Source organism: Balaenoptera ricei, chromosome 13, assembly GCF_028023285.1.
Source record: "Balaenoptera ricei isolate mBalRic1 chromosome 13, mBalRic1.hap2, whole genome shotgun sequence".
Lineage (NCBI taxonomy): Eukaryota > Metazoa > Chordata > Mammalia > Artiodactyla > Balaenopteridae > Balaenoptera > Balaenoptera ricei.
In genome coordinates, this window is record NC_082651.1 from 16,060,323 (window position 1) to 16,074,125 (window position 13,803).

At 47.4% G+C, this 13,803-nt stretch overlaps 1 protein-coding gene across 2 annotated transcripts in view; it reads right to left on the reverse strand.

Annotated features, from left to right (window-relative positions):
* Nucleotides 1-2,353: 2,353 nt before the first annotated feature.
* Nucleotides 2,354-13,803, reverse strand: part of TCF7L1 (transcription factor 7 like 1) — a 160,449-nt gene continuing 148,999 nt past the window's right edge. For both annotated transcript variants that reach the window (XM_059942380.1, XM_059942379.1), the window contains 8 exons: nucleotides 9,478-9,610; nucleotides 8,414-8,516; nucleotides 8,026-8,109; nucleotides 7,133-7,276; nucleotides 6,236-6,395; nucleotides 6,042-6,149; nucleotides 5,054-5,129; nucleotides 2,354-3,767 (listed from right to left, as the gene is read on the reverse strand). In XM_059942380.1, the coding sequence (XP_059798363.1) occupies nucleotides 3,334-3,767; nucleotides 5,054-5,129; nucleotides 6,042-6,149; nucleotides 6,236-6,395; nucleotides 7,133-7,276; nucleotides 8,026-8,109; nucleotides 8,414-8,516; nucleotides 9,478-9,610 (1,242 nt within the window). In that variant the 3' untranslated portion in view covers nucleotides 2,354-3,333. The remainder of the gene's footprint in view (nucleotides 3,768-5,053; nucleotides 5,130-6,041; nucleotides 6,150-6,235; nucleotides 6,396-7,132; nucleotides 7,277-8,025; nucleotides 8,110-8,413; nucleotides 8,517-9,477; nucleotides 9,611-13,803) is intronic.

The window sequence follows — 13,803 nt, forward strand, 5'->3', positions numbered from 1 at the left end:
CATATAAACTCCGAAGAATTGAAAACAGGGACTCAAACGTTATATTTGTATGTGAAAGTTCACAGCAACACGATTCACAATAGCCAAAATATGGAAACAACCCACGTGTTCATCAGTAGATGAATAAACAAAATGTAGTTTATACATACAATGGACTATTATTCAGCCATAAAAAGGAATGAAGTTCTGATATCAATACAAGCTACAATATGGATGAACCTTGAAAACATTATGCTAAGTGAAATAAGCCAGACATGAAGGGACAAGTATTGTATGATTCTACTTATATGAGGTACCTAAAATAGGCAAATTTATAAAGATATAAAGTAGATTGCAGGTTCCTAAAGTCTGGGGGGAGGGAGGAATGGGGAGTTAATATTTAATAGGTATGGTGTTTCTGTTTGGGATGATGAAATAGTTCTGGAAGTTGTTAGTGGTTACGGTTGCACAACATTGTGAATGTACTTAGATTGTCCACTTATATATATATATAATATATAATATATATATTTTATATTTTTTATATTTACCACAATTTAAAAAGCTTTATGTCCGAGTAGGGTAAAAAAATCTGGCAAGTACTCAAAAAAAGGTAAAGGAAGACAAGGCTTAAAAAAAATGAAATTCTGATACGTTACAACATGAATGCACCTTGAAAACATTATGCTAAGTTAAATAAGCCAGGCACAAAAGGACAAATGTTTTATGATTCCATTTATATGGAATATTTAGAATAGGCAAATTCATTGAAAGAGAAAGTAGATTAGAGGTTACCAGGGGCTGAGGGGAGGGGAATGAGGAAGTTATTGCTTAATGGTTATAGAGACTCTGTTTGGGGTGATGAAAAGTTTTGGAAACAGATAGTGGTGATGGTTGCACAACACTGTGAAGGTAATTAAAGCCACTGAATTGTACACCTAAAATGGTTAAAGTGGTGAATTTTGTTATTTATCTACTTTACCATCATAAAAAAAAAAAAAAAAAAAAAGGGAATGATGTGCCGGTACAGGTTACAACATGGATGAATCTTGAAAATACTCTGCTGAGAGAAGTCAGTGAGAAAGGACCACATAGTGTATGATTCCATTTAAACGAAATGTCCAGAACAGAAAAATCCAGAGATAGAAAGTAGATTCATGGACGTAGAAAATGGACTTGAGGACACGGGGAGGGGGAAGGGTAAGCTGGGATGAAATGAGAGATTTAGCATTGACATATATACACAACCAAATGTAAAATAGGTAGCTAGTGGGAAGCAGCCGCAAAGCACAGGGAGATCAGCTCGGTGCTCTGTGATCACCTAGAGGGCTGGGATAGGGAGGATGGGAGGGAGACGCAAGAGTGAGGGGATATGGGGATATATGTATATGTATAGCTGATTCACTTTTGTTATACAGCAGAAACTAACACAACATTGTAAAGCAATTACACTTCAATAAAGAAGTTAAAAAAAAAAAAGTAGCTTCATGGTTGTTTAGGGCTGGAGGTGGGGATGGGGGTGTGAGGAGGAGGAAGTGGAGGGTAAGTTCTGAAGAGTACGGGGATTCTTTTTGAAGTAATGAAAATGTTCTGAAGTCCAGTGTGATGATGGGTACACAACTTTGAACAGTCAAAACCACTGAATTGTATACTTTACGTGTTTTTTTTTTTTTTTTTTTTTGTCTGTGCTGGGTCTTCGTTGCTGCACGCAGGTTTTCTCTAGTTGCGGCGAGCGAGGGCTCCTCTTTGTTGTGGTGCGCATGCTTCTCACTGCAGTGGCTTCTCTTGTTGCGGAGCACGGTCTCTAGGAGCGCGGGCTTCAGTAGTTGTGGCACGCGTGCTCAGTAGTTGTGGCTCACGGGTTCTAGAGCACAGGCTCAGTAGTTGTGGCGCACGGCTTAGTTGCTCCGCAACATGTGGGATCTTCCTGGACCAGGGATTGAACCCATGTCCCCTGCATTGGCAGGCGGATTCTTAACCACTGCGACACCAGGGAAGTCCCGCATTGTACACTTTAAATGGGTGAATTGTATGTTATGTGAATTATACCTCAATAACACCGTAACAACAAAAAAAATTAATTGCAGTGCTAGATACATGCAAAGCAATCCAAGGATACCTCTCCTATCTTGGCAATTACAAGAAGACAAACGAAAATAAAAAGATTCATCCCTTTGTATCTCATTTATCTATACTGACTGGTCTGTGCACATTCGAGGCTGGAAACTGGGTTGAATTTTCCTAGTCGTGTCAGGCATGATGTATATCCCCTTCCAGTAAGCAGCATTCCTCCTTTGCATGTCTGCAAAAATCTCACACAGGGCTTGGTGTGAAGAAGGGGGCTTGATTCAAGAAAAGGACTAAAATACTCAGAAAAGGTCTTGCAACTGCAATTTTATTTTCTTTTGTGAAAATAAACAACTGGGAGTTTAAATTGCTCCAAAAAACCCCATAAAAATGAAAAGAAATACACACAGAAGAAGCATGTGAGGTGATGGGGGAGGGAGGAGGGTCTTTAGAGCTTTGGCAGATTGTGCTAGCACGGACCCGGGTGACAGGAGCCAGACCTTGGAGCCAGCTCCTGTCTGCCACTCTGGGGCTGTGAGGGAACATCTCGACTGGTAAGGGGGTGGTACACAGGCTTCTTCACTGAGGAAGTGGCAGGCACCTTGAGTCCCTTTAAATGCGGGAAAGAACCACTGCAGAGGACCTCTTCCCCCACCAAAAGCTGGAGACTGGGGCATTAGGGCCACTGAGGGGAAGGGGATGCTGGTGGAGACAAACGAGGCCAAGGTGTCTTCACACATGGTGACAGCCTTACACCGGCCAGAGAATGAAGATGAAGGCAAGAACCCATGGAGCTGAGCAAAGGAGAAGAACGTGGGCCAAGTTAAAAGGGAATGTCCAGGAGTGGGATGTAGATGAAGAGGCTGCGGGCTAGAAATGGCAGCAACGGCCAACATGCAGGCTGGGTGGGGGAAGCCGGGACGCGGGGGGACGATGGGAAGAGGGAGGAGGGCAGAGAGTCCAGGAGGTAGAGACAGAGGTGCCTTCTGCCCAGGTCCATCCACCGCTGCACATACAGGAAGAATAACACACTACTTTTCAGTTCTTGTTTTTTAAAGATTTTTTTTGTTTGTTTTGTTTTGTTTTTTAAAAAAGCCTTAAGATCAGCTACTGGTTACATCTACAAAACGTAAAGTGCTGCTGTTACCAGTCACTTTACAGAACAGTCCAGAGTGGTCAAATATTGACCAATAAAGTTTCCTTTTTTTTTTTTCTTCTTCTTCTTCTTCTTCTGCATCATTACTACTCGATGAGTCACGTGACAGCCTGCATAGGTCAGGGGGCAGCTTAGTGGGCAGACTTGGTAACCAAGGAAAGAGGCTGGGCCTGGAGCACGGGGAGGGCCTGGTGGGCATGGAGCGTGGCTGGGAAGGAAGGGGGGGACGTCAGCAGAGCTGTGGGCACGGACCCCAGGGGGAGGGGCCGGGACAGGACGGGGGGCTGGCTGCCCATCTGGCCAGAGGAGGTGGCGGCAGCCTTCGCTGACAGGAAGGCAGCCGAGTGGAGAGCCAGCTGGGCCCGGGTCTCTGGCTTGGTGGTGAGGGAGAGGGGCTGGGCTTGCTCCGAGTGGGTGGCGGCCGGGGCAGCCGGGGAGGCCAAGGCCGTGGAGGGGGTGGCCGGCGAGTCCAGCATGCTGCCGTGGGAGGAGGCAGGGCTGTCACAGGGCTTCTCAGGGGGCAGGTACTGGACACATGGCTTCTTGCTTTTGGAGGCCAGAGCACCTAGGGGGAAAAAAAACCACACGAAAGAGTTAGCAGCTAGGAGCACAGGGGGAGGCGGAGGTTGCCGAGGAAGCCCAGCTGTACACATCAACTCCGGAAACAAGAATGCGTACAGGGAGGGACGTGAGAACCTGAAATGACGGCTATGGCTTTCAAGACACCTAGAGCACAGACAAGGGGCAATGCCCAAATGCCAAAGACCCATTCAGCACCTGCCTGGAAGGAAAATAGCTCAGCCTATCACATCATCGTCTTCCTGCTGAAAGCTCATCATTCTGGGGATGGATCTCCACTCAATTTGCTTTAAGATCTTTGGTTTATGGTGCTGTCAGAGATAGTATAGCACCTGCTAAGCAACGTGGTATACAGTGGATTTTGCATCATATACATAGTTAACTTACATGTACTCCTATGGAGATGAATATGCAAATTATACAGATATTAGAAAGGTAGGAAAGGAGATGAAAAGAAAAGCAAGGTGATAAAAAGCACTTTAGGGGACTTCCCTGGCGGTCCAGGGGTCAGGACTTGGCGCTTTCACTGCTGTGGCTCCGGGTTTGATCCCTGGTCAGGGAACTAAGATCCCACAAGCCGGGTGGCGCAGCTCCCTCTCCGCCCCCCGCCCCCCAAAAAGCACTATAGACGGAACTAAACAAGTTCTGCACTTGTCCTGGAGTGAGCATGAGATGGGAGGCTTGACTGAAATACTGGTCACAGTGTGAGCATCTCTGTGCTGGGTGTGATTCTGGCGTAAAAAGATACAGTACATATTTGTGGCACAAAGGGGCCCCCCCAATCCAAGTGAACAATTATTTCTGATATTCGACCAAACAAACATTGGAGGAAAACCTGATTCTACTGGATTCACTGATAGGTGATAATGTCAATCTCTAATGGGCTGCCTTCCTAAGGGAATTTCAAGGATCATTTCAGCGACATTCAGTTTTTACCTTATGCATTGATTTTAGAACCTAACCCTCAAATAAGACACAACTCAACTGAATTGAAAAGAGCCTTCCAAGTGACAAAGTGCTGGACCATTTAACAAGCAGAGTGACTGGAAAAATCCCTTCACTTCTTCGAGCCTCTTAACAGATCATCTCCAAAAAGAGGATAATAATAACACCCCCCCTGAGTGTACATAAGGCTGAGGCCTTGAAAATGGCAGCTATCATAATACGGCATTGTCACCGTGTCCATCAGAGACCCGGGTACAAAGTGCCGGCAGGTGTAGCTGGGATAGTGGGAAAAAGAAGTAAAGATGCAGGGCCCTCCTGAAGACTCACCGTCTGCCTCCTGGACTTGCTGCTGGGACTGGGTCTGGGAAAGCTGCTTTTCTCGCTTCCTCTTCTTTTTCTTACCCTGAAAGATAACAGCCAAAGGAAGAGGTAACCAGGGACAGAATAACCGGCTTTCTGCGGGACTCCCAGCTATCAAGTGGGGAGACAGGATACTTCCTGTACTGGGCACCCAGATCACACTCCCCACGGCAGCCTCACAAGGTGGCACAGTGAGCCTTCCTGCAACACCGCTTCCCTCCCCCACTGGATCCCTTCCCTCCAGCTCCGGTGCCCTGGCTTTCTCGGAAGGCCTCATTCTTTCCCTGCCCTTCAGGCTTATTTTTCCATTTCTCTCCCTAGAACAGTGTAAGGTTCCTGATCTTTTCTGAGGGGTCCCAGGTCTCACTGAAAATCTAATGCAGCTGGGAATTCCCCAGCTGTCCAGTGGTTAGGACTCTGTGCTTTCACTGCCGAGGGCGTGGGTTCAATCGGCAAAAAAAACCCCAAATAAACAAACAAAACCCCCAAAAAACTAACGTAGCTATGCAGCCTTTTAGCACAAAAAAAAGCAAGTAAGAACATACATACAAAAACCTTCCCAGTTTCAGGGAGTTATCAGAAACGCGGGCAGTGGCTGGTCTCTGAGCATTGGTCTCTTACGCATTGGTCTCTGAGCCCCAGGTTGGGAACCCTTGGCTAGAGACACTGACCACAGAGCTAGCACACAGCTCACACTGCACCCTGAATTATGGAATTAAAGGCTGAGTCCACTTCCAATGGGACAGGCACAAACTGGAGTCTGTCCTCAGGATACCAAACCATGGCCTTGTTGCCCTCCTGAGAACTAAAATGTCTTATCTCCAGAGAAATATAGACTTCTCCCTGGCCTCCCTGGAAGCTGACTCCGTTGACAGGCTCCTCTGTCACCGGAGTCAGCTTCCTTTCCCCCTCTTCCTCTCGCAGAGGCTGCGCCTGGTGTCTGATGGGCACGTACGTAGTTGTCCCGGGCTGACCAGGTCGGGTAGAGCTGCGAGTGAAGCTGCCGCTCCTTCCGGGCCAGTTCGTAGTACTTGGCCTGTTCTTCTCGGGACAGGTTGTGCCACTGCGGGAGAGAGGACCAGCGAGCACAGAGCGGTGAGCGCGGGGGCCGCTGAGCCGCACAGCCCGGAGCACGAGGGCAGGCCTTACCTTTCTCCCCAGGATCTGGTTAATGGCTGCACTTTCCTTCAGGGTGCACTCGGCCACCACCTTGGCCCTCATCTCCTTCATATATAACATGAAGGCGTTAAGAGGCTTCTTCACGTGGGGTTTCTTTTCTTCCTCTTTTTTCACCGTGACGGGTGATTTCCTGGGGAGTCATAAGGCTGTAGGTTAGCTGGTGTCAGCTGTCATCTCTCTAGGAGGCTAAGCGCTGTCTGCCTCTGGGGAGGGGAGAGGCTGTCGCTTGGATGATAATGCAGGTTGCCCGGGGTTGCTTTCAGAGCCTGAGCACCTAGCTCCTAGCCTCTGACAGACCTCCGGCCATGTTCTAGGAAAGGACAACCTCCTGACAAAGGAGTGGAGGGTGGTGGTGAGAGCTGGGATGCACTGGCCGCAGGTGAGAAAGAGGAGGGGGGCAGGGCACTTCAGGCAGAAACGGAGAGGGGAGGTCTCCTCGGCTACGAGGCACCGACTTTGGCTTTCCTGCTGTCTTTATGGCACAGTGGACAAAGCACAGGCCTTGGTGCTGGGCACAGCTCTGCCACCGGTCAGCCATGTGACCTTGAGAATATTCTCCTTTCTGGGGCCTTACAATTTTCGAGTGTATGGGGAGGGGGGGGTGGGAGGGGGAGAAGGAAGCTAAAAGCTCTCTCAGGTTCTCTTGCAGCCTCAAAGTCCTGGTTGTAAAACTTTCCTGAATGTGAGAAGAGATGCACGGTGTCTCTGAGAGGATGGGAACTCCAGGGGTCAAAGGGAACAGTTCCCAAGGGAGAGGGTGTAGTTGAGGAAGCTGCCGGGCTGCCAGCTGAATGTCCCCAAGAAAGCAACCAATGGCACTCGCTGCTCAGAGACTGGCCACCCCCCATCAGGCTGCCTGTTACTCACGCGATCACGGCCGGGCTCAGGCTGGGGGGCGCCGGTTCCTGCTTGACGATGGGGGAGACGATGGCGGGGTGGGGGATCCCTGAGGTGGGCAGACCAGGATGGGCCGGAGCCACCATGTGAGGGGAGAACCGACTGGAAACCAGGCTATGTACCAGATGGAAACAAAGACAACAGAGGGATTCAGGCAGAATGCTTATCACCCACAGAGGATGTGGCAGGCCCCCAGTCTTGATGGCGGAGGCATGTAAACTTTACCTCTGCTGTGGCAGCGTTGGAGCAACGGAAGGCCATGCACTGACCTCGACAGAACCGGTTTGGGAAACACCCAACAAACCTCCCTTCCCCCACAAGCGCGCAGGTTTCCTATATCTGGTGCTGAAAGCAGGTAGGATGAAAAACACAAAAGAAGATGCAGCGGGTCTGAGGCCAGGGTACACAGGGGGGAAAGAAGGGCTTAGGCTGTGGGTTGCACTTCTTTTGTCACTGGCGGTACCACTGTCAGGTAGATCGGCCACTGAGACAGAAATCCCCTTTCACTGTTCCCCTCTCCTGACATCATTGCAGGAACAATTAATCTCCCAGCCTCTGGCTTCAGAGTGACGTACTCAAAATGCTTCAGTGCCACAAAGCCCAGCCCAGCCCGTGAGGGGACGTGCAGGAGGGTTGAGTGCGAGGGCTTTGAAATGCTTCTCTTAGAGAGATGGGGCAAGAGCGAGCTGAGCCTATGGTCTCCATCCCCACCTTATCAGAGAGGCGGGAGGAAAGGTGAGCACCTGCCTCCTCGCTTACTGCCAAGAGAAAGCTGTGTAACGGTCAGAAATGGCAGGGACGCTGGTAGACAACCATTCCCTGCACTGCCACTTCCTGCTCACAGCTCCAGCCCCAGGACTCACCTGGACATTGAGGCATTCATGGCGAGGGCAGGGTAGGGGTGCCGGAAGCCGCCAGGAGGAAGGGAGTACATGGGCTGTCCTTGCCTATAAGGGCCAGGAGCAAGGAAATCTGGTCAGCAAATTGGCTAAAATGGGAATGTTCAGGACAGGGAAGGAGAGGCAGTTGGGAAGAAAGGATGATAAGTAAAGGCAGGAAGTAGGAAGGAAGAGCTGGGGGGACACTGCCCTGGGGAGAGCAGGGAGGTCTGAGTCCTGGGCTTTGGTGAGAGGGCTCCACGTGGGGGGGTGGGGCATCTGTATACGGGCCACCAGGACCGGCTGGAGGTACAGAAGTTAGAACTCAGCATAAGGAAGAAGGGAGGGTAAGAAAGGCTGTAAGTTTCCTTACTGTGGGACGAGCCAGCCGAGGGGATGGGGGATTTGCCCGACAGCTCCGGGAGACAGTGGGTAATACGGAGACAGCTCAGATGGGTGAGGGGGCCGGGGGATTCCTGCTTCCAAAGAGAGATGTGTCAGACAATTCCTTGGCCCTACATTAACACCTTAAAATAATATCAAACAGGAGGTTCCTTGCCCTATATTCCCAGGTGCCCTGGAGCTTGGAAGGCTCTTTCTTTCATTATCCCTGCCCTCTGTCACCAGTAACTTCCAGCTGCTCATACAGGAGTCGTCCAAGACACAGGCAGGAAATTTTGGACCGAGAGACCCAAGATATCCCCAGAGTCATCAGCTAGAAAAGCTGCCTCATTCATGGAAAGATAAACTTTGGATCTCTGTTCCACATTTGTCCTCCTCATTATCTGTAACTTGTAGTAGCTGTGATTTCTCTAAAGAGGAGCTCCAAAAATGCTTTTGACCCATGGAAACTCTATGGGAATTTTATGAAGACTATGGCTCCCTCTGGGATGGAGTTTGGGTGAGCAAGTTAAAAACAACAAGCCAACTCAGTCTACTGCTTTATAGCTATACTTATGTCTGGCTAGACTGTTTACTTCCCTATGTTCAGTTTAGGGCATAGGTTTTGGTTTAAGGAGGCACGGCCTGCAGCCGGCTAGACTTCAAACTCAATGAGAAAGGAGATTTTTTTTTTCCCCTTCCAGGTCATTCCAATCTTAAAGTTTTAAGAGATTCTAACGTAAAAGAAGCAGTTGCAGAGCAACACCAAATGCTTGCTGCAGAGCCAGGCCCTATGCATCATCTCGTTTAATCTCCTTTCATCCTCACGATGACCCAGTGATGCAGAAGGGACACGTAAGGCACTGATGAGCGAACTGGCGAAACTTTTTAGCAAAAAGGCTAAACTTAGTGGGCAGGGTTAGAGACAATTCAGAGCTGGAGACATGGTTTGAACCCAGGTCTGTCTGATTCCAGGGCTGAAATACTCCCCGAGAAGAAAAGCCCACCCCCACTGGAGCTGTGGAGCTGGTCCAGCCTGAGCAGCCGCTGACTCACCTGTCTTTGGATCGATCTCTGGGGAGAGGTGTGTGGGAGGGGAGCCAGGGGAGAAGTGGTCGTTGCTGTAGGTGATGAGGGGCGTCAACGGATGCATGTGGTGCGGGTGCTGAACAACAGGAACTTTATTAGACTGAAAGACAGAGAGAAAAAGACTAGGGACAGTTGCCAAGGAGATGGAGGGTACGGGCAGACCTCAGAGATACTGCAGGTTCCGTTTACTGCTTTATCTGCAGTAAAGCAAATCACACACAGTTTTTGGTTTCCCGGTGCATAAATCTATTTTTTTTTTTTGAAAAAGAATTTTTTTTGGCTGTGCTGTGCAGCGTGTGGGATCTTAGTTCCCTGACCAGAGATGGAACCCGCACCCCCTGCAGTGGAAGAGCAGAGTCTTAACCACTGGACCGCCAGGGAAGTCCCTCCCAGTGCGTATAAAAGTTATGTTTGGGGCTTCCCTGGTGGTGCAGTGGTTGAGAATCTGCCTACTAATGCAGGGGACACGGGTTCGAGCCCTGGTCTGGGAAGATCCCACATGCCGCAGAGCAACTGGGCCCGTGAGCCACAACTCCTGAGCCTGCGCGTCTGGAGCCTGTGCTCCGCAACAAGAGAGGCCACGATAGTGAGAGGCCCGCGCACCGCGATGAAGAGTGGCCCCCGCTTGCCGCAACTAGAAGAAGCCCTCGCACAGAAACGAAGACCCAACACAGCCAAATAATTAATTAATTAATTAATTAATTAAAGGTGCTAATAATTAAAAAAAAAAAAAAGTTATGTTTACACTATACTGTAGTCTGTTAAGTGTGCAATGGCATTAGGTCTAAAAAAATATGCACATACCCTAATTAAAAATACTTTATTGTCAAAAGGTGCTAACTATCATCTTGAGCCTTTAGTGAGTTGTAATCTTTTTGCAATAGTGACATCAAAGATCAGTGATCACAGATGAGCATACAAATATAATAATAATGAATAAATTTGAAATATTGCGAGAATTACTGAAATGTGACCCACAGACACAAAGTGAGCAAAGGCTGTTGGAAAAATGATGCCGACAGACTTGCTGGATGCAAGATATTTATAAACCTTCAATTCATAAAAAATGCAATGTCTGCGAAGCACAGTAAAGTACAATAAAACAAGATATGCCTGTAAAACCTGTGGTTATGTACTTGGTTGAATAGGTACCAGGTATTTTCCATGCAACATCCCATTCAGCCCTCGAAGAGTACTTGAGAGAAAGCAGCGGTCTATACAGCAGAGAAGGAACCAACAGAATTAGAGAAGGGATTTACATCCACCCTCCTACGTACCCTCTTCAAAACAGCCCACCATCACTCACTTCATGTGTACTGTGTGGTGCTAAATGCTACAGGCTGCTGAATTATGAACCGTGCTCTGTGTAATCTCAGGGACTTCAGAACACACGCTTTCCTTTTCAGTTTTTTTTTTTTTTTTTTCTTTTTGGCTGCATCGTGCAGCATGAGGGATCTTAGTTCCCCGACCAGGGATCAAACCCATGCCCCCGGCAACGGAAGCGCGGAGTCTTAACCACTGGACCGCCAGGGAAGTCCCTCAACACACGCTTTCCAAATGAACCTCCTAGAAAGGGTAGCTCATGGGTTCACATCTGAGACTGGTAACAGAGCAGTGAGGGAACTGTCACCATCAGACCTCATATAACCAGTTGTCATGTTCAGGGTTTACAGACACCACCAAGAGCACTTAAAACAGTTCTCCCTGGAGAGTTTCAAACACTCTGCTGACCTAATTATCACATTTCATTTACAACACCAGAGAGTGTAAGGAGCACATTTTACGTAACTGTTAAGAAAGCAAAAACACTGGCATGTCACCGACACATCCTGCTTCAGAAATGTTAAAAAAGGGAAAAACCTGTGTGTCCTGGAATTAGTAAACTGAATTAATTTTTAATTGTGTTGACACTGTCTGACTTAACAATAAAGATTTTTATTATAAAAATAGCTATCGTCCTTATTATAACCTAGCAAAAAAGCTATGATTATCTTCATTTGAGGAATGAGGAAACTGAGTGGGGAAAGATTAAGTGACTTAGCCTGAGCCACAGGGCTAGTAAGTGGTAGAACTGGATTCCTATCAGCCCTTTATGGCTCTAACACACCAGGCTGTCTTCTCTTGCACTACCTGGCACCTCAACAGCCTAATCAAAACATCTGTCAGAGAAAGGACTGACACACATTTTTTCGGATAATAAGGTAAATGAGTTACAAGTGGAGAAGAGATTTATTAAAAAAGAGATTCGTAAAAAGGATGATGATTTGGTGGCATCTCAGGGGGCCAGAATTCCAAACTTCTGTCTTCCCAGTTGAATGTTTCGTTTCATAGATTCCTGAGCCCTTCTGCATTTTACTCAGTGCCCCCTGGGTGCTCATCATGCAAGCAACTATATGTACATCTCCTAGGCATTCGTGTGCTGACAGTAATCTTGCTCCATTTTCAGTGGGCTAAGCAGAGATGAGAGGCAGAGTCCTGCAGCAAGGCCTAGAACCCAGGGGCCCAGCTCTCAGACTCACAGAAGTGAGACCAAGAATGCAGATGGTTCATAACCAAAACCACTAGGTGGCGCTGGCACACGGCTGGACCCTGCGGGTACCTCACCTTGAACAACTTCCTATCACCACCTTCAGTGGGCACATTTGACGTTGCACAATAAATTCTAAAATTCTTTTCTTCTTACTGTTTTCACCTGTTCCCTCACTGGCTTTTGAAGAGGTCTCCACGTACATGAACATTCCGCACAAATAAGAGTATAAAAAAATTATTTTAAGGTCATATTTCTAGGATCCTGATGCAACTCAATGATGCACTGAGGTTTCCTGGAAACAGCTTTGTCTAAAGGGTGATTTTTAGTATCATAAAAGCAATAGAATTATTACTAAAGTGATAGTAAATGATAAAAAGAATTACACAGAATGATTACAATTTTTAAAAAACACATAAATTCTATGATTTAAAAAAAAGACTAGAGGCAGTTCCCTGGTGGTCCAGTGGTTAGGACTCGGTGCTTCACTACCATGGGCTGGGGTTCAATCCCTGGTTGGGGAACTAAGATCCCATCCCACCAGCAGTGCAGCGCAGTGGAAGAAAAAACAAACAAACTAACAAAAAGACTAGAAGCACACCAAAATGTAAACAGTAAGTATATTTGAGTGGTGGGACTACAGGTGCTTTTGTTTTTCTTATTTCCCTTTCTGTATTTTCCAATTTAATTATTACCTACTTAAAACTATACTTATGATGAACACAAATTTCCTAAGAAAGAAATATAAACTATATTATAAAACATTTAGAAAACACAATCACACACACACAAAAAAACAAACCAAAAAAACTCCATAATCACACTAGCCTAACCCAGTCACTATTATCATTTTGGCATATCTCCATTCATTTAGACTTCTTGTACATCTGTTTTTCATTTATATCATTTATAGCCATCTTTTTTTAAATTTAAAATTTCAGCTTTATTGAGGTATAATTGACAAATAAGATTGTTATATATTTAATGTGTACTATGTGATGATTGGATATATGTACATAGAGCCATCTTAAAATACTTAATAGTATTATGAATCCTGACTGGCCATGTGCTGTTGAGTTTGGCTTCATCAGAAACTGACAAACAGGACTAAAGGTCTGGAAGGCTCGGGTTCAAGATGGTGGAGCAGAAGGACATGCGCTCACTCCCTCTTGCAAGAGCAACGGAATCACAACTAACTGATGAACAATCATCGACAGGAAGACACTGGAACTCACCAAAAAAGATAACCCACATCCAAAGTAGAAGCCATAATGAGACGGGAGGAGGGGTGCAATCACAATAAAATCAAATCCCATAACTGCTGGGTGGGTGACTCACGAACTGGAGAACAATTATACCACAGAAGTCCACCCACTGGAGTGAAGGTTCTGACCCCACATCAGGCTTCCCAACCTGGGGGTCCGGCAACGGGAGGAGGAATTCCTAGAGAATCAGACTTCGAAGGCTAGCGGGATTTGACTGCAGGACTTCGACAGGACTGGGGGAAACAGAGACTCCACTCTTAGAGGGCACACACAAAGTAGTGTGTGCATCGGGACCTGGGGAAGGAGCAGTGACCCCATAGGAGACTGAACCAGACCTACCTGCTAGTGTTGGAAGGTCTCCTGCAGAGGCAGAGGGTGGCTGTGGCTCACCGTTGGGACAAGGACACTGGCGGCAGAAGTTCTGGGAAGTACTCCTTTGCATAAGCCCTCCCGGAGTTTGCCATTAGCCTCACCAAAGAGCCTGTAGGCTCCAGTGCTGGG